Consider the following 23451-nt stretch of genomic DNA (forward strand, 5'->3'; position numbering starts at 1 on the left):
AAAAATCATATCGCCAATTAGCATTAAAAAATTATCATAATTTTTTACAAAAATAAAAAATATTTTTTTTTTTTTTTTATAGATACACCTCTCCTGAATCGACCCACGTCGTCCGATTTCAAAAAGGTTTTACAGGAAAAGCAAATCATTAGATTATATTAGATGAGTCCATCGTAAAAAGCAGCTTCATAGCCATTTTCCGACCAACCACTTCCATCACATATTATCAATAAACAGCTAAATGTAGCACTAACCTTTTACAAACTTCATCAGATGGCACCCCTAGGACATCATGTTATACAATGCATGCATTCTTTTGTTCAATAAAGGTCATATTTATATATAAAAACAGCATTTTACATCTCTGTCTGACGTTGACTACCTAATTTCCCCTCAAAAGCGTCCCGGTAAACAATGCTACGTTTCAATAAATTGCTATACTATAACGATTTTTTAAATGTATATTGTCAATCTAACATTTATAGATGAATATCTCTTGAGAACACCCGTCATACCAGATTTTAAATTAACTTTACTGGGTAATCACACTTTGCGATAAAAGGAGATGCGATACTCAGAAAATCAGCTAATATACAGTGCTCGGCGCCATCTTGGATGCAACAGTATGAACCATCTCATCTTCAATAATATTGTCAATAATCGCCTACCTTTAGTTGTCTTCATCAGAAAGCATCCCAGGTCCACAACAGATGTATTTTCGGTCAAAAAGTCCATACTTCACGTTCCATTAGCCTGATGTTGGTAGCGCGTCCTATGGCTCTCTCCAAACGCAGCTCTGCACTTCATACTGAAAGCAATCCTCGCGCATGTAGGTTCGTTCAAACATGTCAAACGTTGTATAAAATAAATGTTCAGGGCCACTAACACCAAGAGAGCCAATAAGATTCGAGGGGGATGATTTCATTGCCTTTAAAACCGTTTCCAAAGGTGGGGGCAGACATGGCCGCCGGCGTCATAATGGTGATGGCCCATCCCCTGTGACCAATTTCAAACTCCTGTCATTCACTGAGTTTTGACTCTATAAGGCTCAAACCACTGTGAAAGGACTGGCGACATCTAGTGGAAGCAATAGGAAGTGCCAAAATATTCCTAAACCCCTGTGTTTTTCAATGGGATAGGTTTAAACTCAATACAACACATCAGGTATCCACTTCCTGTCAGAAAATGTCTCAGGGTTTTGCCTGCCAAATGAGTTCTGTTATACTCACAGACACCATTCAAACAGTTTTAGAAACTTTAGAGTGTTTTCTATCCATATATAATAAGTATATGCATGCCCTATCTTCTGAGTTTGATTAGTAGGCCGTTGAAAATGGGAACGATTTTTTTTTCAAAATGCGCTGTGGCGCCCCCTATCCTAGGGTATCCTCATAATCAGCTTCTTGATATGCCACACCTGTCAGGTGGATGGATTATCTTGGCAATGGAGAAATGCTCACTAACAGGGATGTAAACAAATTTGTGCACCAAATTTGAGAGAAATAATGTTTTTGTGCGTATGAAACATTTCTGGGATCTTTTATTTCAGCTCATGAAACATTTTACATGTTGCGCTTACCTTTTTTGTTCAGTATAATTGAAAACGTTAAGAAAATAACTAGGTAGTTGTGTACAACAGTTAAGCATGCCACTATAGAAAGCTTTTAAAATATACCATAACCCATTCTACTGACACACGTTAAAACCGATTCATCACTTCCCATAGAAAGATGAAGGCAGTGTAGTGCACTACAGTATGTAGGTGGTATGGTTCCATTTGGGATGCGGACGAGTAGTTAGCTAGATCAGTCAGGTAGAATACTGGCCCTATACTCTACAGCCAAAGTCAAATATATAGATAGAGAGTCGGTTTGTGCACAACACTTCCTACATTTATCTATGTCTTTTTCCATTCATCTTTTGCGGGTTACATAAAAGAGCAACATACAGTGCTGAGTGATATGGATATGTTATACAGTCAGTTAAACACACATTTCAAATTTCCAGTAACTTTCCCCAAATTCTCAGGTTTCCCATGAATTCCAGTCGTATGACCACCGGATTTCCTGCTTATTCCCTCCTGAATTTAGGAATATTCCAACCAGGATTTCTGGAAAACTGGACATTTTTGAAAATGTTCTGGAATTTTGCAACCCTAAGCTAGTCCCTCCCCTTAAACCATTGTTTTATAAAAGCAAATCCAAGATACAACTATTATGATCAGAACACTGCAATACCCAACATATATCAATCATCATAGACCACAAGGGAGTATATTATACTGTATATTCATACAAGTTTTATCAAACATTAGCTAACATTTTTACCTATATGACATCATTGATGGATTAATCAGAGAGTGGAGGCTAAGGGTCAATATAAATATCAATTGATGCTTATTTTACACTGTTTAGATATGAAATGTGGTGTTCTGATTTTGAAAGAGACGGGGACACAAGTGTGTGTGTATGTTGTTTTGAAGCTAGTTACTTTGGCTCTAGTCTAGCCTGGGCGTCTACTGGCTGAAGCATAGTTGTACACATGTAGTGATATACTGTAGTGTTGTTTCTACATAGAGATAGACGTGAATCGCCCATTACAGGTAGTGCTAGAGGTGGTGATTATGGGAGTTTGACCATTCCAATATGACGTGACAGCAATATATATATACCTTCCCTTCCCTCTGCAGCTGTCCTCAGCACCTAATGTTCTTCTCTCAGCAACTGGTTCTGGAACAGAAGACATACAAATATTCTAATTGAAAAATATCCTATTAAACAATTAGAATACACATCAGAAACATAAGTATCTGACAGTGACACAGGACACAATGCAGTGATATAATAATGCTGTTTGAATGATACAACAGAATCAGAACAATTATTTAGCTACCATGCCCCCTGGTGTCAGTATTTATGCATTGAATGAACAATATCTGCAACATTTTCACCTCCATTTTAATCTTTGCTAAATCAAATAAATTAGTAATCAAGTGTTGATCTTGCAACACTAACACTTTGCGGTACTAAGGAAGGAATAAACATACCTGTGACTGAAATGTGTCAGCAATGTCCTGTCAACTAGGTCAATGTCACGCCAAGCTTACAAACAGATCTGGGATCAGGCTACATCCACCATGGTTGGGGTCAATTCAAATTGAAGACAGTCAATTCAAGAAGTAGACCGAAATTCTGACTTAATTGTTGTAAAAATGATATATTTTCAATAAACTGAAAAGGAGAACCTATTTATTTTAAATAAATAAAATGTTATTTTAAATTGAAATCCTTTCCTGATTTAACTGACTTTAATTAGAATTGTCCCCAACCCTGACCCCCCCCCGGGCAGCTCACCTTGCTGTCGGCAGTGTTCTGGATGATGCCGTTATCGGGGTCTCCCCCCTCCGATCCGCTCTTCTGATCCTCCTCTTTCCCGTCCTCCAGATCCTCCTCTCCAGACGAGATCCTGGACAGCTTGGACGACTTCTGGGGACAACACACACAGATCAGCACTATTTATTCATTCAGTGAATGCAAAAAAATGTGGTGCATTGTTTTCTCCACCCCACAGGCCATAGGGGGCTTGCTTTTATGCCCCATCGCTGGAGGTTGGCGGGGCATGGGCCGTGGCCAGTTATGAACCTATTGAGGACCGCTACTTCCTGAGGACGTTGAAACCAGGAAGTTGTTGTGTGCAGGTAGTGATGAGGTGCTTATTTGTCAGAACAGCACTCATGCAACACTAAATGGACGTGCTTGTCATTGCTACGCAGACGACACAATTAATCTTCTCCTTTCCCCCTTCTGATAACCAGACATGCAGAGATGCGAATCGCATCTCTGCATGTCTGGCAGACATATCAGTGTGGATGACGGATCACCACCTCAAGCTGAACCTCAGCAAGACGGAGCTGCTCTTCCTCCCGGGGAAGGACTGCCCTTTCCATGATCTCGCCATCACGGTGGACAACTCCATTGTGTCCTCCTCCCAGAGTGCTAAGAGCCTTGGCGTGACCCTGGACAACACCCTGTTGTTCTCCGCTAACATCAAGGCAGTGACCTGGTCCTGTAGGTTCATGCTCTACAACATTCGCAGAGTACGACCCTGTTTTACACACGAAGCGGCGCAGGTCCTAATCCAGGCACTTGTCATCTCCCGTCTGGATTACTGCAACTCGCTGCTGGCGGGGCCCCCTGCCTGTGCCATTAAACCCCTACAACTCATCCAGAACGCCGCAGCCCGTCTGGTGTTCAACCTTCCCAAGTTCTCTCACGTCACCCCGCTCCTCCGCACACTCCACTGGCTTCCAGTTGAAGCTCGCATCTGCTACAAGACCATGGTGCTTGCCTACGGAGCTGTGAGGGGAACGGCACCTCTGTACCTTCAGGCTCTGATCAGTCCCTACACCCAAAGAAGGGCACTGCGTTCATCCACCTCTGGCCTGCTCGCCTCCCTACCTCTGCGGAAGCACAGTTCCCGCTCAGCCCAGTCAAAACTGTTCGCTGCTCTGGCACCCCAATGGTGGAACAAGCTCCTTCACGACGCCATGACAGCGGAGTCAATCACCACCTTCCGGAGACACCTGAAATCCCACCTCTTTAAGGAATACCTGGGATAGGATTAAGTAATCCTTCTAACCCCCCCCCAAAAAAATAGATATAGATGTACTATTGTAAAGTGGTTGTTCCACTGGATATCATAAGGTGAATGCACCAATTTATAAGTCGCTCTGGATAAGAGCGTCTGCTAAATGATGTAAATGTAAATGTAAATGTGCTTTGCTAGTGGATAGCTAGAGTCCATGATACTGTATCAATAAGTATTTCATAAAATTTCACAGATATGATTTGCTGTCTTGCAATATGTGGGAAACATAGACCCTCATTGAACAATAAAGTAAGTACTTAATGAAGTTTAATGAATGCATCCATTATTCTTTGAACTGGACAATTTTTAAAATAATTTCTGGCCCCAAAATGTTCTGTAGGTATCTGAAAAAGTGAGCATGGCTAATGATGTTTCAACCAATCCCCAGTCAGGCTTCATCAGATCTGCTCCCTGTTAGAGTATCATAATGTATTAACATCCTGTTAGAGTATCATAATGTATTAACATCCCTGTTAGAGTATCATAATGTATTAACATCCCTGTTAGAGTATCATAATGTATTAACATCCCTGTTAGAGTATCATAATGTATTAACATCCCTGTTAGAATATCATAATGTATTAACATCCTGTTAGAGTATCATAATGTATTAACATCCCTGTTAGAGTATCATAATGTATTAACATCCTGTTAGAATATCATACTGTATTAACATCCCTGTTAGAGTATCATAATGTATTAACATCCCTGTTAGAGTATCATAATGTATTAACATCCCTGTTAGAGTATCATAATGTATTAACATCCCTGTTAGAGTATCATAATGTATTAACATCCCTGTTAGAGTATCATAATGTATTAACATAACATCCCTGTTAGAGTATCATAATGTATTAACATAACATCCCTGTTAGAGTATCATAATGTATTAACATAACATCCCTGTTAGAGTATCATAATGTATTAACATCCCTGTTAGAGTATCATAATGCATTAACATCCTGTTAGAGTATCATAATGTATTAACATCCCTGTTAGAGTATCATAATGTATTAACATCCCTGTTAGAGTATCATAATGTATTAACATCCCTGTTAGAGTATCATAATGTATTAACATCCCTGTTAGAGTATCATAATGTATTAACATAACATCCCTGTTAGAGTATCATAATGTATTAACATCCTGTTAGAGTATCATAATGTATTAACATCCCTGTTAGAGTATCATAATGTATTAATATCCTGTTAGAGTATCATAATGTATTAACATCCTGTTAGAGTATCATAATCTATTAACATTCCTGTTAGAGTATCATAATGTATTAACATCCTGTTAGAGTATCATAATGTATTAACATCCCTGTTAGAGTATCATAATGTATTAACATCCCTGTTAGAGTCTCATAATGTATTAACATCCTGTTAGAGTATCATAATGTATTACCATCCTGTTAGAGTATCATAATGTATTAACATCCCTGTTAGAGTATCATAATGTATTAACATCCCTGTTAGAGTATCATAATGTATTAACATCCTGTTAGAATATCATAATGTATTAACATCCTGTTAGAGTATCATAATGTATTAAAATCCTGTTAGAATATCATAATGTATTAACATCCTGTTAGAGTATCATAATGTATTAATATCCTGTTAGAGTATCATAATGTATTAACATCCTGTTAGAGTATCATAATGTATTAACATCCCTGTTAGAATATCATAATGTATTAACATCCTGTTAGAGTATCATAATGTATTAACATTCCTGTTAGAGTATCATAATGTATTAACATCCTGTTAGAGTATCATAATGTATTAACATCCCTGTTAGAGTATCATAATGTATTAACATCCCTGTTAGAGTCTCATAATGTATTAACATCCTGTTAGAGTATCATAATGTATTAACATCCTGTTAGAGTATCATAATGTATTAACATCCCTGTTAGAGTATCATAATGTATTAACATCCCTGTTAGAGTATCATAATGTATTAACATCCCTGTTAGAGTATCATAATGTATTAACATCCTGTTAGAGTATCATAATGTATTAAATCCCTGTTAGAATATCATAATGTATTAACATCCTGTTAGAGTATCATAATGTATTAACATAACATCCCTGTTAGAGTATCATAATGTATTAACATAACATCCCTGTTAGAGTATCATAATGTATTAACATCCCTGTTAGAGTATCATAATGTATTAACATCCTGTTAGAGTATCATAATGTATTAACATCCCTGTTAGAGTATCATAATGTATTAACATAACATCCCTGTTAGAGTATCATAATGTATTAACATCCTGTTAGAGTATCATAATGTATTAACATAACATCCCTGTTAGAGTATCATAATGTATTAACATAACATCCCTGTTAGAGTATCATAATGTATTAACATTCCTGTTAGAGTATCATAATGTATTAACATCCTGTTAGAGTATCATAATGTATTAACATCCCTGTTAGAGTATCATAATGTATTAACATCCCTGTTAGAGTATCATAATGTATTAACATCCCTGTTAGAGTATCATAATGTATTAACATCCCTGTTAGAGTATCATAATGTATTAACATAACATCCCTGTTAGAGTATCATAATGTATTGACATCCTGTTAGAGTATCATAATGTATTAACATCCCTGTTAGAGTATCATAATGTATTAACATCCCTGTTAGAGTATCATAATGTATTAACATCCTGTTAGAGTATCATAATGTATTAAATCCCTGTTAGAATATCATAATGTATTAACATCCTGTTAGAGTATCATAATGTATTAACATCCTGTTAGAATATCATAATGTATTAACATCCTGTTAGAGTATCATAATGTATTAAATCCCTGTTAGAATATCATAATGTATTAACATCCTGTTAGAGTATCATAATGTATTAATATCCTGTTAGAGTATCATAATGTATTAACATCCTGTTAGAGTATCATAATGTATTAACATAATATCCCTGTTAGAGTATCATAATGTATTAACATCCCTGTTAGAGTATCATAATGTATTAACATCCTGTTAGAGTACCATAATGTATTAACATCCCTGTTAGAGTATCATAATGTATTAACATCCCTGTTAGAGTATCATAATGTATTAACATCCCTGTTAGAGTATCATAATGTATTAACATCCCTGTTAGAGTATCATAATGTATTAACATAACATCCCTGTTAGAGTATCATAATGTATTAACATCCTGTTAGAGTATCATAATGTATTAACATCCCTGTTAGAGTATCATAATGTATTAACATCCCTGTTAGAGTATCATAATGTATTAACATCCCTGTTAGAGTATCATAATGTATTAACATCCTGTTAGAGTATCATAATGTATTAAATCCCTGTTAGAATATCATAATGTATTAACATCCTGTTAGAGTATCATAATGTATTAACATCCTGTTAGAATATCATAATGTATTAACATCCTGTTAGAGTATCATAATGTATTAAATCCCTGTTAGAATATCATAATGTATTAACATCCCTGTTAGAGTATCATAATGTATTAACATCCCTGTTAGAGTATCATAATGTATTAACATCCCTGTTAGAGTATCATAATGTATTAACATAACATCCCTGTTAGAGTATCATAATGTATTAACATAACATCCCTGTTAGAGTATCATAATGTATTAACATAACATCCCTGTTAGAGTATCATAATGTATTAACATCCCTGTTAGAGTATCATAATGCATTAACATCCTGTTAGAGTATCATAATGTATTAACATCCCTGTTAGAGTATCATAATGTATTAACATCCCTGTTAGAGTATCATAATGTATTAACATCCCTGTTAGAGTATCATAATGTATTAACATCCCTGTTAGAGTATCATAATGTATTAACATAACATCCCTGTTAGAGTATCATAATGTATTAACATCCCTGTTAGAGTATCATAATGTATTAATATCCTGTTAGAGTATCATAATGTATTAACATCCTGTTAGAGTATCATAATCTATTAACATTCCTGTTAGAGTATCATAATGTATTAACATCCTGTTAGAGTATCATAATGTATTAACATCCCTGTTAGAGTATCATAATGTATTAACATCCCTGTTAGAGTCTCATAATGTATTAACATCCTGTTAGAGTATCATAATGTATTACCATCCTGTTAGAGTATCATAATGTATTAACATCCCTGTTAGAGTATCATAATGTATTAACATCCCTGTTAGAGTATCATAATGTATTAACATCCCTGTTAGAGTATCATAATGTATTAACATCCTGTTAGAGTATCATAATGTATTAAATCCCTGTTAGAATATCATAATGTATTAACATCCTGTTAGAGTATCATAATGTATTAACATCCTGTTAGAATATCATAATGTATTAACATCCTGTTAGAGTATCATAATGTATTAAAATCCTGTTAGAATATCATAATGTATTAACATCCTGTTAGAGTATCATAATGTATTAATATCCTGTTAGAGTATCATAATGTATTAACATCCTGTTAGAGTATCATAATGTATTAACATCCCTGTTAGAATATCATAATGTATTAACATCCTGTTAGAGTATCATAATGTATTAACATTCCTGTTAGAGTATCATAATGTATTAACATCCTGTTAGAGTATCATAATGTATTAACATCCCTGTTAGAGTATCATAATGTATTAACATCCCTGTTAGAGTCTCATAATGTATTAACATCCTGTTAGAGTATCATAATGTATTAACATCCTGTTAGAGTATCATAATGTATTAACATCCCTGTTAGAGTATCATAATGTATTAACATCCTTGTTAGAGTATCATAATGTATTAACATCCCTGTTAGAGTATCATAATGTATTAACATCCTGTTAGAGTATCATAATGTATTAAATCCCTGTTAGAATATCATAATGTATTAACATCCTGTTAGAGTATCATAATGTATTAACATAACATCCCTGTTAGAGTATCATAATGTATTAACATAACATCCCTGTTAGAGTATCATAATGTATTAACATCCCTGTTAGAGTATCATAATGTATTAACATCCTGTTAGAGTATCATAATGTATTAACATCCCTGTTAGAGTATCATAATGTATTAACATAACATCCCTGTTAGAGTATCATAATGTATTAACATCCTGTTAGAGTATCATAATGTATTAACATAACATCCCTGTTAGAGTATCATAATGTATTAACATAACATCCCTGTTAGAGTATCATAATGTATTAACATTCCTGTTAGAGTATCATAATGTATTAACATCCTGTTAGAGTATCATAATGTATTAACATCCCTGTTAGAGTATCATAATGTATTAACATCCCTGTTAGAGTATCATAATGTATTAACATCCCTGTTAGAGTATCATAATGTATTAACATCCCTGTTAGAGTATCATAATGTATTAACATAACATCCCTGTTAGAGTATCATAATGTATTGACATCCTGTTAGAGTATCATAATGTATTAACATCCCTGTTAGAGTATCATAATGTATTAACATCCCTGTTAGAGTATCATAATGTATTAACATCCTGTTAGAGTATCATAATGTATTAAATCCCTGTTAGAATATCATAATGTATTAACATCCTGTTAGAGTATCATAATGTATTAACATCCTGTTAGAATATCATAATGTATTAACATCCTGTTAGAGTATCATAATGTATTAAATCCCTGTTAGAATATCATAATGTATTAACATCCTGTTAGAGTATCATAATGTATTAATATCCTGTTAGAGTATCATAATGTATTAACATCCTGTTAGAGTATCATAATGTATTAACATAACATCCCTGTTAGAGTATCATAATGTATTAACATCCCTGTTAGAGTATCATAATGTATTAACATCCTGTTAGAGTACCATAATGTATTAACATCCCTGTTAGAGTATCATAATGTATTAACATCCCTGTTAGAGTATCATAATGTATTAACATCCCTGTTAGAGTATCATAATGTATTAACATCCCTGTTAGAGTATCATAATGTATTAACATAACATCCCTGTTAGAGTATCATAATGTATTAACATCCTGTTAGAGTATCATAATGTATTAACATCCCTGTTAGAGTATCATAATGTATTAACATCCCTGTTAGAGTATCATAATGTATTAACATCCCTGTTAGAGTATCATAATGTATTAACATCCTGTTAGAGTATCATAATGTATTAAATCCCTGTTAGAATATCATAATGTATTAACATCCTGTTAGAGTATCATAATGTATTAACATCCTGTTAGAATATCATAATGTATTAACATCCTGTTAGAGTATCATAATGTATTAAATCCCTGTTAGAATATCATAATGTATTAACATCCTGTTAGAGTATCATAATGTATTAATATCCTGTTAGAGTATCATAATGTATTAACATCCTGTTAGAGTATCATAATCTATTAACATTCCTGTTAGAGTATCATAATGTATTAACATCCTGTTAGAGTATCATAATGTATTAACATCCCTGTTAGAGTATCATAATGTATTAACATCCCTGTTAGAGTATCATAATGTATTAACATCCCTGTTAGAGTCTCATAATGTATTAACATCCTGTTAGAGTATCATAATGTATTAACATCCTGTTAGAGTATCATAATGTATTAACATCCCTGTTAGAGTATCATAATGTATTAACATCCCTGTTAGAGTATCATAATGTATTAACATCCCTGTTAGAGTATCATAATGTATTAACATCCTGTTAGAGTATCATAATGTATTAAATCCCTGTTAGAATATCATAATGTATTAACATCCTGTTAGAGTATCATAATGTATTAACATCCTGTTAGAATATCATAATGTATTAACATCCTGTTAGAGTATCATAATGTATTAAATCCCTGTTAGAATATCATAATGTATTAACATCCTGTTAGAGTATCATAATGTATTAACATCCCTGTTAGAGTATCATAATGTATTAACATCCTGTTAGAGTATCATAATGTATTAACATCCCTGTTAGAGTCTCATAATGTATTAACATCCTGTTAGAGTATCATAATGTATTAACATAACATCTGCTCTGCATAGCTCAGTTCAACTCTGTGTGTGATGCTGATCTGTTCAACTTTCACTACACCACACTACACGTATAAAGAACACAGGTCAAATGCTATGTGCGCTTAAACAAAACAGCTGTATTTGCACTGAGAAACAAAACAGTAAAAGTATAGCCAGCACTTTGAAGGACAAAAGCAAGAAAATGTTAATCTGTGTAATGCAAGCATGAGTTAGACTATTCCAATTTGAGAGGCTGAGGTCGGTCTTCTGGAATGCTACATTCCATCGAATAGATGTGCGTAATAGAGCCCAGTTGCTAGGCAACAGTGGTTGCTAAGCGAGGACGGGGTGGAGGGGGCTGTGGGTGACTTTTTTCAGCCCAGGCCTCAATGGACACCACAGTAACATTACCTATAACCCCCCTGCCTCTGTATGGGCCCATAGGCTTTGTGTTGTCCTGATGAAGGAAATACCATTCAAATTGAACTATCCGGGTTTCTCAACCCTCCTAGTTCACTTCATAATCATTCTTTTTCAAGATATGCTGACGACCTGGAATGTAATGTATCAGTAGGCTTGTGATAGCCCCTCCCCATTGCTCCCCTGAACATACGCACCTGCACTCTGACCTCTCACCTTTAACCTATAGGTTAGCTATAGCTCCGGAGAGACTTGAGATAGATCTCAATAGTCTCACGTGGCTTCCTCTCATCTTATCGTTTGCTTCATTTAGCTGACATTGCTAAACAGGGGAAGACAGATACCTGGTTGGAAGGCATCCGTCATATTGCTTTCACCTTGTCCGGTCAGTGCAGATGAAGGAGAGGAGGCAAGGAGAGGAAGCCTCTTGAAAGTTTTTAGACGCACTTTAGAGATGCCCCTGAAATGACCCTGTTGGCAACCATCTCATACAAAAAAATCAAAAAACACACCCAAGACCATTGTGACACTTATGTTAAGCCAGTTTTCTTCAACCCTGTTCCTGGGTTCCCACAGGCTGTGCAGGCTTTTTTTAATAGCCCAGCAGTAACACAACTGACCAAACTAATCATTTATCAAGTCTTTGAACCAGGTGCGTTAATGCTGGGTTGGAACAAACATCTGCACACCCTGTGGGTCTCCAGGACTATGGTTGAGTTCTACAGGTTTACAGTGTGATAGAGTGTAATAACAGGTTGAGTCTGATAACTAGTTTGTGATAACCTGTACCTTAGAGGAGGCGGTCTTTTTCCGTTTGGACCCGGCCCTGTCTTCCTTCAGTTTGCCTTTGTCATCTTCCACCTCCTCTATGGAATCTCTCTCCTCTCCTTCACTGCTCCCGTCTGCCACGTCTCCTCCTTCTCCCGCCGTCTTGGAAAAGCTCTGCTGCTGGATGGCCTGAGAACATAGGATAGAGTAGAATAGAATAGAGTACAACTTTATTATCCACACAGAGTGGCAAATCTACCTTTGGCTTCATAGTGACATGAGAAAAATCTACAGAACAGTACAGTGAGCAGACACTATTCACTGATGTGCTATTGAGATCAACTGAGAAAATATTGAGAGCAAAACAAATAAAATAGAAGTCTCTTCTATAAGGAACTCTCCAGGAGAGGACTGCACCAAGGTCAAGCAGCAGCCCATAATATGTGGACACTGGACTATGACAAGCAGTTATGAGACATCAGCAACTAAGATACAACTCTCGTGTGTGTGTGTGTGTGTGTGTGTGTGTGTGTGTGTGTGTGTGTATGTGTGTGTGTGTGTGTCCTTGTTGCTCATGGCTTAGAAGTTATTAGTTATGAGTTTGGCTTATAAGTTATAACTGCTATTCAGAATGCCCTGTCCACATATCTTGATTACTTTTGTATACTTCTGTATGTGCCGACCAATCCACAAAAATGGACTGAGGAGCACGACGGACCTGATAGCCGGTGAATTTGACGCCTGCATTGTTCTCGATCTCCCACAGACCCTCGTTGAAACCTTTCCTCTTGTTGGACTTGCCAAACTTGTCCTTGTACTCCTTGTATGGTAGGAGATCCCTGGGGCCCAGGAAGGCACTGTGGTGGGACAGAGATGGTGAGCAGTACTGCCAACATGACCAGAACCAAATCACTAACATTCATCTGTCATCACAAAAATGTAACTTACACTGAGTGTACAAAACATTAAGAAAAGCTTCCTAATAATATGTACAACACAACACGGAGTGCCTGGGCACAGCCCTTAGCCGTGGCATATTGGCCATATACCACAAACCCCTGAGGTGCCTTTTTGCTATTATAAACTGGTTACCAATGTAATTAGTTAGAGCAGTAAAAATAAATATGTTGTCATACTCGTGGTATACGGTTTGATATACCATGGCTGTCAATCAGCATTCAGGGCTCAAACCTTCCAGTTTATAATAGGCCTATATTATCTGCTGATCACTATAATACAGTGTTATAACGAGCTCCCGAGTGGCGCAGTGGTCTAAGGCACTGAATCGCAGTGCTAGCTGTGCCACTAGGGATTCTGGGTCTGAGTCCAGGCTCTGCCACAGCTGGCCGCAACCAGGAAACGTGGTGCACAATTGGCCCAGCGTTGTCCAGGTTAGGGGAGGGTTTGGCCGGCAGGGATTTCCTTGTCTCATCGCGCACTAGCGACTCCTGTGGCAGACCGAGCACAGTGCACGCTGTCACAGTCGCCAGGTGCATGGTGTTTTCTCCGACACATTGGTGCTGCTGGCTTCTGGGTTAAGTTGGCATTGTGTCAAGAAGCAGTGCGGCTTGGTTGGGTTGCGTTTCGGAGGACGCACGCTCTCGACCTTCGCCTCTCCCGAGTCTGTACGGGAGTTGCAGCGATGAGACAAGACCTTAACTACCAATTGGATACCATGAAATTGGGGAGAGAAAGGAGTAAAAGTAACAAAAAAAAAGCAACAAAAAAAAAGCAGGGCTATAACAGTGTAATACCATAGACCTCAGTGTAATAACATAGACCTCAGTGTAATACCATAGGTCTCAGTGTAATAACATAGACCTCAGTGTAATACCATAGGTCTCAGTGTAATAACATAGACCTCAGTGTAATAACATAGGTCTCAGTGTAATAACATAGACCTCAGTGTAATAACATAGGCCTCAGTGTAATACCATAGGTCTCAGTGTAATAACATAGACCTCAGTGTAATACCATAGGCCTCAGTGTAATAACATAGACCTCAGTGTAATAACATAGGTCTCAGTGTAATATCATAGACCACAGTGTAATAACATGGGTCTCAGTGTAATATCATAGACCTCAGTGTAATAACATAGACCTCAGTGTAATACCATAGGTCTCAGTGTAATACCATAGACCTCAGTGTAATAACATAGACCTCAGTGTAATACCATAGGTCTCAGTGTAATAACATAGACCTCAGTGTAATACCATAGGTCTCAGTGTAATAACATAGACCTCAGTGTAATAACATAGGTCTCAGTGTAATATCATAGACCTCAGTGTAATAACATAGGTCTCAGTGTAATAACATAGGTCTCAGTGTAATACCATAGACCTCAGTGTAATAACATAGACCTCAGTGTAATACCATAGGTCTCAGTGTAATAACATAGACCTCAGTGTAATAACATAGACCTCAGTGTAATAACATAGGTCTCAGTGTAATAACATAGACCTCAGTGTAATAACATAGGTCTCAGTGTAATATCATAGACCTCAGTGTAATAACATAGGTCTCAGTGTAATAACATAGACCTCAGTGTAATAACATAGGTCTCAGTGTAATACCATAGGTCTCAGTGTAATAACATAGACCTCAGTGTAATAACATAGGTCTCAGTGTAATATCATAGACCTCAGTGTAATAACATAGGTCTCAGTGTAATAACATAGGTCTCAGTGTAATAACATAGGTCTCAGTGTAATACCATAGACCTCAGTGTAATAACATAGACCTCAGTGTAATATCATAGGTCTCAGTGTAATAACATAGGTCTCAGTGTAATACCATAGACCTCAGTGTAATAACATAGACCTCAGTGTAATAACATAGGTCTCAGTGTAATACCATAGACCTCAGTGTAATAACATAGACCTCAGTGTAATAACATAGGTCTCAGTGTAATATCATAGGTCTCAGTGTAATACCATAGACCTCAGTGTAATATCATAGGTCTCAGTGTAATAACATAGACCTCAGTGTAATAACATAGACCTCAGTGTAATACCATAGACCTCAGTGTAATAACATAGGTCTCAGTGTAATAACATAGACCTCAGTGTAATATCATAGGTCTCAGTGTAATAACATAGACCTCAGTGTAATAACATAGGTCTCAGTGTAATACCATAGACCTCAGTGTAATATCATAGATCTCAGTGTAATAACATAGACCTCAGTGTAATAACATAGACCTCAGTGTAATAACATAGACCTCAGTGTAATGACATAGGTCTCAGTGTAATAACATAGACCTCAGTGTAATAACATAGGTCTCAGTGTAATAACATAGGTCTCAGTGTAATAACATAGGTCTCAGTGTAATAACATAGGTCTCAGTGGAATATCATAGGTCTCAGTGTAATAACATAGGTCTCAGTGTAATAACATAGGTCTCAGTGTAATATCATAGACCTCAGTGTAATATCATAGGTCTCAGTGTAATAACATAGACCTCAGTGTAATAACATAGACCTCAGTGTAATAACATAGACATCAGTGTAATAACATAGGTCTCAGTGTAATATCATAGGTCTCAGTGTAATAACATAGACCTCAGTGTAATAACATAGGTCTCAGTGTAATAACATAGACCTCAGTGTAATAACATAGACCTCAGTGTAATACCATAGACCTCAGTGTAATAACATAGGTCTCAGTGTAATAACATAGACCTCAGTGTAATAACATAGACCTCAGTGTAATAACATAGACCTCAGTGTAATAACATAGACCTCAGTGTAATATCATAGATCTCAGTGTAATAACATAGGTCTCAGTGTAATACCATAGACCTCAGTGTAATAACATAGACCTCAGTGTAATACCATAGACCTCAGTGTAATATCATAGATCTCATTGTAATAACATAGGTCTCAGTGTAATACCATAGACCTCAGTGTAATATCATAGATCTCAGTGTAATAACATAGGTCTCAGTGTAATAACATAGGTCTCAGTGTAATAACATAGGTCTCAGTGTAATAACATAGACCTCAGTGTAATATCATAGGTCTCAGTGTAATACCATAGGCCTCAGTGTAATAACATAGGTCTCAGTGTAATATCATAGGTCTCAGTGTAATAACATAGACCTCAGTGTAATAACATAGACCTCAGTGTAATACCATAGGTCTCAGTGTAATAACATAGGTCTCAGTGTAATAACATAGGTCTCAGTGTAATATCATAGACCACAGTGTAATAACATGGGTCTCAGTGTAATAACATAGACCTCAGTGTAATAACATAGACCTCAGTGTAATAACATAGACATCAGTGTAATAACATAGGTCTCAGTGTAATATCATAGGTCTCAGTGTAATAACATAGGTCTCAGTGTAATAACATAGGTCTCAGTGTAATAACATAGGTCTCAGTGTAATATCATAGACCTCAGTGTAATATCATAGGTCTCAGTGTAATAACATAGACCTCAGTGTAATAACATAGACCTCAGTGTAATAACATAGACATCAGTGTAATAACATAGGTCTCAGTGTAATATCATAGGTCTCAGTGTAATAACATAGGTCTCAGTGTAATAACATAGGTCTCAGTGTAATAACATAGACCTCAGTGTAATATCATAGGTCTCAGTGTAATACCATAGGCCTCAGTGTAATAACATAGGTCTCAGTGTAATATCATAGGTCTCAGTGTAATAACATAGACCTCAGTGTAATATCATAGGTCTCAGTGTAATACCATAGGTCTCAGTGTAATAACATAGGTCTCAGTGTAATAACATAGGTCTCAGTGTAATAACATAGACCTCAGTGTAATATCATAGGTCTCAGTGTAATACCATAGGTCTCAGTGTAATAACACAGGTCTCAGTGTAATACCATAGGTCTCAGTGTAATAACACAGGTCTCAGTGTAATAACATAGACCTCAGTGTAATATCATAGGTCTCAGTGTAATACCATAGGTCTCAGTGTAATAACATAGGTCTCAGTGTAATAACATAGACCTCAGTGTAATATCATAGGTCTCAGTGTAATACCATAGACCTCAGTGTAATACCATAGACCTCAGTGTAATATCATAGGTCTCAGTGTAATAACATAGGTCTCAGTGTAATATCATAGCTCTCAGTGTAATAACATAGGTCTCAGTGTAATAACATAGACCTCAGTGTAATAACATAGACCTCAATGTAATAACATAGACCTCAGTGTAATACCATAGACCTCAGTGTAATAACATAGACCTCAGTGTAATAACATAGACCTCAGTGTAATAACATAGACCTCAGTGTAATAACATAGACCTCAGTGCAATAACATAGACCTCAGTGTAATAACATAGACCTCAGTGTAATACCATAGACCTCAGTGTAATACCATAGACCTCAGTGTAATAACATAGACCTCAGTGTAATAACATAGACCTCAGTGTAATAACATCGGTCTCAGTGCAATACCATAGACCTCAGTGTAATATCATAGGTCTCAGTGTAATAACATAGGTCTCAGTGTAATACCATAGACCTCAGTGTAATAACATCGGTCTCAGTGTAATACCATAGACCTCAGTGTAATATCATAGGTCTCAGTGTAATAACATAGGTCTCAGTGTAATACCATAGACCTCAGTGTAATAACATAGGTCTCAGTGTAATAACATAGACCTCAGTGTAATAACATAGGTCTCAGTGTAATACCATAGACCTCAGTGTAATATCATAGGTCTCAGTGTAATAACATAGGTCTCAGTGTAATACCATAGACCTCAGTGTAATATCATAGGTCTCAGTGTAATAACATAGGTCTCAGTGTAATAACATAGGTCTCAGTGTAATAACATAGGTCTCAGTGTAATAACATAGACCTCAGTGTAATAACATAGGTCTCAGTGTAATAACATAGGTCTCAGTGTAATACCATAGACCTCAGTGTAATAACATAGACCTCAGTGTAATACCATAGACCTCAGTGTAATACCATAGACCTCAGTGTAATAACATAGACCTCAGTGTAATAACATAGACCCCAGTGTAATAACATCGGTCTCAGTGTAATATCATAGACCTCAGTGTAATATCATAGGTCTCAGTGTAATAACATAGGTCTCAGTGTAATAACATAGACCTCAGTGTAATATCATAGACCTCAGTGTAATACCATAGACCTCAGTGTAATAACATAGACCTCAGTGTAATAACATAGGTCTCAGTGTAATACCATAGACCTCAGTGTAATATCATAGGTCTCAGTGTAATAACATAGGTCTCAGTGTAATACCATAGACCTCAGTGTAATAACATAGACCTCAGTGTAATAACATAGATCTCAGTGTAATACCATAGACCTCAGTGTAATATCATAGGTCTCAGTGTAATACCATAGACCTCAGTGTAATACCATAGACCTCATTGTAATACCATAGACCTCAGTGTAATAACATAGACCTCAGTGTAATAACATAGGTCTCAGTGTAATACCATAGACCTCAGTGTAATATCATAGGTCTCAGTGTAATAACATAGACCTCAGTGTAATACCATAGACCTCAGTGTAATAACATAGACCTCAGTGTAATAACATAGGTCTCAGTGTAATACCATAGACCTCAGTGTAATACCATAGACCTCAGTGTAATACCATAGACCTCAGTGTAATACCATAGACCTCAGTGTAATAACATAGACCTCAGTGTAATAACATAGACCTCAGTGTAATAACATAGACCTCAGTGTAATAACATAGACCTCAGTGTAATACCATAGACCTCAGTGTAATAACATAGGTCTCAGTGTAATAACATAGGCCTCAGTGTAATAACATAGACCTCAGTGTAATAACATAGACCTCAGTGTAATAACATAGACCTCAGTGTAATAACATAGGCCTCAGTGTAATACCATAGACCTCAGTGTAATATCATAGGTCTCAGTGTAATAACATAGGTCTCAGTGTAATAACATAGACCTCAGTGTAATATCATAGGTCTCAGTGTAATAACATAGGCCTCAGTGTAATAACATAGGTCTCAGTGTAATACCATAGACCTCAGTGTAATATCATAGGTCTCAGTGTAATACCATAGGCCTCAGTGTAATACCATAGACCTCAGTGTAATATCATAGGTCTCAGTGTAATAACATAGACCTCAGTGTAATAACATAGGTCTCAGTGTAATAACATAGGTCTCAGTGTAATACCATAGACCTCAGTGTAATACCATAGGCCTCAGTGTAATAACATAGGCCTCAGTGTAATACCATAGACCTCAGTGTAATATCATAGATCTCAGTGTAATAACATAGACCTCAGTGTAATAACATAGACCTCAGTGTAATAACATAGGCCTCAGTGTAATAACATAGGCCTCAGTGTAATATCATAGACCTCAGTGTAATAACATAGGCCTCAGTGTAATACCATAGACCTCAGTGTAATAACATAGACCTCAGTGTAATACCATAGGCCTCAGTGTAATAACATAGACCTCAGTGTAATAACATAGGTCTCAGTGTAATAACATAGACCTCAGTGTAATATCATAGGTCTCAGTGTAATAACATAGGTCTCAGTGTAATACCATAGGCCTCAGTGTAATAACATAGGCCTCAGTGTAATAACATAGGTCTCAGTGTAATACCATAGACCTCAGTGTAATATCATAGGTCTCAGTGTAATACCATAGACCTCAGTGTAATAACATAGATCTCAGTGTAATACCATAGACCTCAGTGTAATAACATAGACCTCAGTGTAATATCATAGGTCTCAGTGTAATACCATAGACCTCAGTGTAATAACATAGACCTCAGTGTAATAACATAGACCTCAGTGTAATAACATAGACCTCAGTGTAATACCATAGACCTCAGTGTAATACCATAGACCTCAGTGTAATACCATAGACCTCAGTGTAATACCATAGACCTCAGTGTAATACCATAGACCTCAGTGTAATAACATAGACCTCAGTGTAATACCATAGACCTCAGTGTAATACCATAGACCTCAGTGTAATAACATAGACCTCAGTGTAATAACATAGACCTCAGTGTAATAACATAGACCTCAGTGTAATACCATAGACCTCAGTGTAATAACATAGGTCTCAGTGTAATAACATAGACCTCAGTGTAATAACATAGGTCTCAGTGTAATACCATAGACCTCAGTGTAATAACATAGACCTCAGTGTAATAACATAGGTCTCAGTGTAATACCATAGACCTCAGTGTAATATCATAGGTCTCAGTGTAATACCATAGGCCTCAGTGTAATACCATAGGCCTCAGTGTAATAACATAGACCTCAGTGTAATATCATAGGCCTCAGTGTAATACCATAGACCTCAGTGTAATACCATAGACCTCAGTGTAATAACATAGACCTCAGTGTAATAACATAGACCTCAGTGTAATATCATAGGTCTCAGTGTAATAACATAGGCCTCAGTGTAATAACATAGACCTCAGTGTAATAACATAGACCTCAGTGTAATAACATAGGTCTCAGTGTAATAACATAGACCTCAGTGTAATAACATAGACCTCAGTGTAATAACATAGACCTCAGTGTAATAACATAGACCTCAGTGTAATACCATAGACCTCAGTGTAATAACATAGACCTCAGTGTAATAACATAGACCTCAGTGTAATACCATAGACCTCAGTGTAATAACATAGACCTCAGTGTAATACCATAGACCTCAGTGTAATATCATAGATCTCAGTGTAATAACATAGGTCTCAGTGTAATATCATAGGTCTCAGTGTAGTAACATAGGACTCAGTGTAATAACATAGGTCTCAGTGTAATAACATAGGTCTCAGTGTAATAACATAGGTCTCAGTGTAATAACATAGACCTCAGTGTAATATCATAGGTCTCAGTGTAATACCATAGGCCTCAGTGTAATAACATAGGTCTCAGTGTAATATCATAGGTCTCAGTGTAATAACATAGACCTCAGTGTAATATCATAGGTCTCAGTGTAATACCATAGGTCTCAGTGTAATAACATAGGTTTCAGTGTAATAACATAGGTCTCAGTGTAATAACATAGACCTCAGTGTAATATCATAGGTCTCAGTGTAATACCATAGACCTCAGTGTAATAACATAGACCTCAGTGTAATAACATAGACCTCAGTGTAATAACATAGACCTCAGTGTAATATCATAGGTCTCAGTGTAATACCATAGACCTCAGTGTAATACCATAGACCTCAGTGTAATACCATAGACCTCAGTGTAATAACATAGGTCTCAGTGTAATATCATAGGTCTCAGTGTAATAACATAGGTCTCAGTGTAATAACATAGACCTCAGTGTAATACCATAGACCTCAGTGTAATAACATAGATCTCAGTGTAATAACATAGGTCTCAGTGTAATAACATAGACCTCAGTGTAATATCATAGGTCTCAGTGTAATACCATAGGTCTCAGTGTAATAACATAGGTCTCAGTGTAATAACATAGACCTCAGTGTAATAACATAGGTCTCAGTGTAATACCATAGACCTCAGTGTAATACCATAGACCTCAGTGTAATATCATAGGTCTCAGTGTAATAACATAGGTCTCAGTGTAATATCATAGGTCTCAGTGTAATAACATAGGTCTCAGTGTAATAACATAGACCTCAGTGTAATACCATAGACCTCAGTGTAATAACATAGGTCTCAGTGTAATAACATAGACCTCAGTGTAATAACATAGGTCTCAGTGTAATAACATAGACCTCAGTGTAATAACATAGACCTCAGTGTAATAACATAGACCTCAGTGTAATAACATAGATCTCAGTGTAATACCATAGACCTCAGTGTAATAACATAGACCTCAGTGTAATACCATAGACCTCAGTGTAATATCATAGATCTCAGTGTAATAACATAGGCCTCAGTGTAATATCATAGGTCTCAGTGTAATAACATAGGACTCAGTGTAATAACATAGGTCTCAGTGTAATAACATAGGTCTCAGTGTAATAACATAGGTCTCAGTGTAATAACATAGACCTCAGTGTAATATCATAGGTCTCAGTGTAATACCATAGGCCTCAGTGTAATAACATAGGTCTCAGTGTAATATCATAGGTCTCAGTGTAATAACATAGACCTCAGTGTAATATCATAGGTCTCAGTGTAATACCATAGGTCTCAGTGTAATAACATAGGTCTCAGTGTAATAACATAGGTCTCAGTGTAATAACATAGACCTCAGTGTAATATCATAGGTCTCAGTGTAATACCATAGGTCTCAGTGTAATAACATAGACCTCAGTGTAATAACATAGACCTCAGTGTAATATCATAGGTCTCAGTGTAATACCATAGGCCTCAGTGTAATAACATAGGCCTCAGTGTAATAACATAGACCTCAGTGTAATATCATAGGTCTCAGTGTAATACCATAGACCTCAGTGTAATACCATAGACCTCAGTGTAATATCATAGGTCTCAGTGTAATAACATAGGTCTCAGTGTAATATCATAGGTCTCAGTGTAATAACATAGGTCTCAGTGTAATAACATAGACCTCAGTGTAATAACATAGACCTCAATGTAATAACATAGACCTCAGTGTAATAACATAGACCTCAGTGTAATATCATAGGT

General features: G+C 36.4%; 1 protein-coding gene across 2 annotated transcripts in view; it reads right to left on the bottom strand.

Annotated features, from left to right (window-relative positions):
- Positions 1–1494: 1494 nt before the first annotated feature.
- LOC106587711 (hepatoma-derived growth factor-related protein 3) overlaps positions 1495–23451 on the bottom strand; it is a 92396-nt gene continuing 70439 nt past the window's right edge. Inside the window, exons 3-6 of one of the 2 annotated variants that reach the window (XM_045708739.1) lie at positions 13569–13707; positions 12872–13039; positions 3354–3482; positions 1495–2729 (exon numbers count right to left, since the gene is read on the bottom strand). In XM_045708739.1, coding sequence (XP_045564695.1) covers positions 2703–2729; positions 3354–3482; positions 12872–13039; positions 13569–13707 — 463 coding nt within the window. In that variant the 3' untranslated portion in view covers positions 1495–2702. Of the gene's footprint in view, positions 2730–3353; positions 3486–12871; positions 13040–13568; positions 13708–23451 lie in introns of both variants that reach the window. The other variant, XM_045708738.1, reaches the window with a different exon arrangement.

Source organism: Salmo salar, chromosome ssa26, assembly GCF_905237065.1.
Source record: "Salmo salar chromosome ssa26, Ssal_v3.1, whole genome shotgun sequence".
In the NCBI taxonomy this organism is placed as follows: domain Eukaryota; kingdom Metazoa; phylum Chordata; class Actinopteri; order Salmoniformes; family Salmonidae; genus Salmo; species Salmo salar.